We start from the raw sequence: 4,738 nt of genomic DNA on the forward strand, positions 1-4,738 counted from the left end.
GGGGAAAGTTCTTGGAGGCAAGTGTGGGCTATCAAAGCGGTTTTAAAAGCTTTCGAATTAGTGTCGGGTCTTGGGATTAATTATCACAAGAGTAAATTGATTGGTATTAACGTAAGTGCAAATTTCTTGGAGGCGGCCGCTTATGTTTTATCTTGCAAAGTTGAAGGAAGCAATTTTGTTTTTCTTGGTATTAGAGTGGGTTGTGATCCGAGGAAAACATCATCTTGGACTCCTCTTTTATCAAAGATTAAGAACCGTTTATCGGGTTGGAAGAATCGTTTTCTAAGTTTGGGAGGAAGGATAACTCTTTTGAAATCTTGTCTTAGCTCTCTTGCTATTTTCACTATGTCGTTTTATAGGATGCCAATTTCGGTGGCTAAGGAGGTGGCTAGGCTTCAAAGTAATTTTTTGTGGGGAGGGGGTGTGGAGGGGAAAAGGAAGATTCATTGGGTGAGTTGGAAACAAGTTTGCTTACCGTTTATAAAGGGAGGAATTGGTATTAAAGAAGTGGGTGATTTCAACCGTGCTCTTCTTAATAAATGGCGGTGGAGGATTTTAAAAGGTGAAGAAGCTCTTTGGTTCAATTTGTTAAAAGCTCGTTATGGGGATTTCACTATGGAGTCCTTTTGTGGAGGTATGTCTTCTAATCCTTTATCTTCTCCTTCTTCTTCTTCTCTTTCTTTAGCTTCGGTGTGGTGGAAGGATATTATTAATCTTGGTAAAGTTAAAGGAGTAGATCCGTTGGGTGTTAATTGTCGGTTTGTTTTGGGGAATGGTTTCATCACTCCTTTTTGGGAGGCTAGGTGGGTGGGAAATATTTGTTTGAAGGAGGAGTTCCCTAATTTATACGCGGCTTCTTTGTTGAAACGGGTGGCGGTGGCTAGTATGGGAGGTTGGTTAAATGGTGAATGGGAGTGGGGGAACTTTGGGGTGGTGTTGCATATGGATTCCGATCCGGTTGTAGTGGCGGAGGACGTTTCGCTTCGTTTTTTGTTGGTTGGCCGTGAGCCTTTGATGGAGGGAAGGGATAAAGTTTCATGGTCCGGTTCGGCGGAAGGTATTTTTACCGTTGCTTCTTGTTATGAGTCGATGGTTTCATCCCGCTTGCCGTTTGGTCCGTTGGGTAGATATGATATGGCTTTTGATTTAATTTGGAAGATTCAAGTGCCCTTTAAGATTAAGGCATTTGCTTGGAGGATTCTTGTAAATAGGCTCCCAACAAAGGATTTACTATCTTTTAGGGGTGTTCCTTTGTCGGAAGAAAATCTAAAGTGTGTTTTTTGTAGGTTTTTTCCGGAAAGTTGTGATCATTCTTTCTTCAAGTGTTCCTTGGTGAGGGGGGTGTGGAGGGATATAGCCGTGTGGATTGGTAAACCGGTGGGGAATACGGAAGAAGAGTGTCTTCATAGTTTTATGGATTGGTATATTTTTTGTAAAAAAAAGAAAGTTAAAGAGGGAAAAAGTGGTTTGGTTTGGTTAGCTATTTTGTGGACTTTGTGGCTAACTAGAAACGGTTTTTGCTTCCGGAATGAAGGATGGGTTGTTGATAACGTGATTTGGAATATCAAGTCCTTATTGTGGAAGTGGTCTTTTTTCGGAGAAATTACGCACCCAATTTATAGTTTTTATGAGTTTAGCAAAGAGCCTTTGTTTTACCTCTCTTAACTCTAGTTGGTTTGTAATTTCTCTTTGTTAGCAGGTTTTTTGTTTTATTCCTGCTCTCTTGTGTAATCAGGTTTTGAGAACCCTTTGTTCTCGTATTAATTCCATATTGCTTACACAAAAAAAAAATATAATTTTTCTTTAATTAATTTTAATTTAGTAACGTTTTATATATGTTAATGAGGAATACATGTGAAAAAATATATATTTTTCTTTGGTATCCATATATGGTATCCATATATGTTGAAATAATGTACTAAGAATCAATTTGCTCCAACGTCCATTTTTTCATTTTTTTTATTTCTTCAGCCATTAATTGATGCTATAATTATTTGCTGCAGAATTTTGTACTTTTACTGTTTGAGTCAGACATTGGAAATAGCAAATAACACATGCATCAATATTATGGAGTATTATTGTGTGTATTGGGTACACCATATTATCATACAATCAAATCTAATCTAATGGCAATATAATGATTTAAAACAAAAAAAAATAAAAAATAAAGTCTCTCACGGTGAGAGACCTAAACAGGCCTCTCACCCTAGCCGGAGCCGTCAGAGTGTATCATTATTATCTAATAGATCATTGGCTCTCTTTTATACTAAAGAAAAACCATATAAAATTAACTTGAATATAAATGTGCTACTATCAATTGTATAAAGAATAAGGTTTTATAATTTTTTTATCATGCCATTAACTATTTATGATCTTATTTTATTTATTTTTTCTTTGTAATAAATATTTAACAATATAATTGATAAAACAATATTTAATATTATATTAAAAGTTGAAAATTACAACCAAATAAAAACACATCTTTAATACAAATGCAACACGTAAAAAATAAAAGAGAGCAACATTCATACTCTTTCTGAAACATAGAAATTCTTAAATATATTATTTGTAGAATCTTAAAAATTGACATACAATTTATTTAAATAGGATATAAAACCACATAAAACATCATAACCAGTCACTTGAATTACTATAAGCTTATAGTAATTCAGAGCTTGAATCCTCATTGAGAATTTGGATAGTCATCAAGTCATACATGAGATTCATACTTCCAAAGCTTGAATTCTCCTTTCACAAAATCATAGTAACCTCCCAACAATGCCAAATTCTTGTTCTTTATTCCTGTAACAACATACGGGTATGTGTGCAGGTTCACTAGTGAGTGTTTCACTGATTCCTGCAACATGTACAAATTATATTAATTAATTAGTTATCAAACAAAAAATATAAAATGGTTTATTGAAATCATAACTAACCAATTCACAGAATTTGCATTGTTCTTTGAAATCATGGGTTGGATATTCTTTTAGGACCTTCACTTTGGCTGGAAAACCTATTTTCACCCAATCATCTATGAAGTCACTGCATAGTTCAATTCATTCATAGAAAAATTGTTAGCATTCACAACTTTCATGCATTTATTTTATTTTATGTTATAATATCATGAAGAATTCAAATCTTACTATGGAGCAGAACCATCCTTTGGATGACTCATTAGCCTCGAAATTCCGCCGCAGTGACTATGTCCAATAACCAAGATGTTTTGCACCTGAAAAAATTATAAATATCGAGTCCATCTCAATCGGTCACGTTATAGTCGCAGACACATCAGAAACCTTTTTGTAGCACGGTCGCGGTTGCGATTGTTGTCGTAAACTAATTTTAAAACACTAGAAGCTAGTAATAACCTTTAGAGCTGTAATAGCATACTCAATTGTTGCACCAACTCCACTATATCTTAACTGTGGAAAATAAATTTAATTATTAAAAATGATTCAATGATGTTAATTGATATATTTTTTTAAAAATAGAAAAATAGTGAAGTAGACCTGATTAAATGGAGGGACCAAGTTAGCAATGTTTCTGACCATGAAAGCTTCACCAGGTTGAAAGTTCAGAATAACAGAAGGACTCACTCTAGAGTCAGAGCAAGCAAATACCATAAACTATATATACAACACATAATTGAAATTAATATTTAAGCAAAAAAAATTGAGAAACATATATATCTTTTATATAAATCAAGTTCTAATAATTAATCACTTATAAAAAAAACTCAATAATTAATCACCTTAGGGGATTGTCCCTTAGCAAGTCGATCATACAATTCCGGATTCTTGCTGTAATATAAAAAAGGAAATTATAAAATAAAATTTTATCAGCGATTTGATGTTCAATAAACTAAGAATCTAATAACTATTATAAACAAATATTTTCTTTTCAGATTTATTGAATAACCGATGTATCTGATTTATTTGTAATCCGATAGTCTATTTGATAATTGAGAATATGAAGTAACTATAGGTATGATATTAAAATTTAATTTAATTTGCAAGTACTCAAAGTTGGTGTGCTTGAAATGAGCAAAGCCATCAGTGATTCTCTTCTCAGCAGGAGTTTGGTGTGGATCACATCCCAATTTCTGCAACTCAACTATAAGCTCCTCAATTTTTGATGTGGCCACCTCATTAAGTTCCTCTTTCTCACTGCAACCAATAAATTTCAGAAATACTACATATTATAATTTGTGTATGATTAAATTGCATTATGTGTTTTTTTTCCTTGTTTGAAAAGTAATTAACCTGAGAAGCTTCTTGAGTTGATCAATGGCTAGCTCAGATGATTGATTTGCCATAGTTATCCTTTTCTGCAGGTTCAAAAAGTTGTAGTTAATTTTACCAACTTAAGAGACTATAATTTAGTATAGTAAAATGCATGATATTGAAGCAATATTTTAGGGTTGGAGAATAGATAGATACCCTATGCAATGAAGTAATTTGAGAGAATAATGACAGATGATAGGAGCTGATACTAGCGAGTTTCTATTTATAGATGAAATTCTGAATAAAACTGTAGTGTAATAGATGATGAATATTTTGTTTATTGGTGTATATATGTTGTAGATTATAAATGTTGTTTCATACCAAGTTTAATTTAGTAGATGATCATTATTTTTGTTTTTAAGATATGTAGTAATGTAGATAAGGTGTCACATAGATAAGCTATATATATTTTTGGTAACAAAGAGGGCCAAAGCCCTGATAAGCTATATTTTTAG

At 33.0% G+C, this 4,738-nt stretch overlaps 1 protein-coding gene across 1 annotated transcript; it reads right to left on the reverse strand.

Moving 5' to 3' along the window:
• Positions 1-2,459: 2,459 nt before the first annotated feature.
• Positions 2,460-4,530, reverse strand: LOC131656022 (carbonic anhydrase 2-like). Its single transcript, XM_058925802.1, has 9 exons — positions 4,440-4,530; positions 4,263-4,327; positions 4,020-4,166; positions 3,752-3,800; positions 3,510-3,626; positions 3,369-3,422; positions 3,144-3,229; positions 2,937-3,042; positions 2,460-2,857 (listed from the first exon to the last, which is right to left on the reverse strand). Exons 2-9 carry the CDS (start codon positions 4,313-4,315, stop codon positions 2,711-2,713), a joined length of 759 nt encoding a protein of 252 aa, XP_058781785.1. The 5' UTR covers positions 4,316-4,327; positions 4,440-4,530; the 3' UTR covers positions 2,460-2,710.
• Positions 4,531-4,738: the final 208 nt, after the last annotated feature.

The sequence above is a fragment of the Vicia villosa genome, linkage group LG3 (assembly GCF_029867415.1).
Source record: "Vicia villosa cultivar HV-30 ecotype Madison, WI linkage group LG3, Vvil1.0, whole genome shotgun sequence".
In the NCBI taxonomy this organism is placed as follows: Eukaryota; Viridiplantae; Streptophyta; class Magnoliopsida; order Fabales; family Fabaceae; genus Vicia; species Vicia villosa.

Excerpts from the sequence above, each read along its gene's own strand:
- LOC131656022 (XM_058925802.1), bottom strand. The coding sequence starts at position 4,315 with ATGGCAAATCAATCATCTGAGCTAGCCATTGATCAACTCAAGAAGCTT. Across the intron at positions 3,627-3,751 it reads CTAAGGGACAATCCCCTAAG|TTTATGGTATTTGCTTGCTC; the intron begins GTGATTAATTAT and ends TTGTATATATAG. Across the intron at positions 3,230-3,368 it reads ATGCTATTACAGCTCTAAAG|GTGCAAAACATCTTGGTTAT; the intron begins GTTATTACTAGC and ends TAATTTTTTCAG.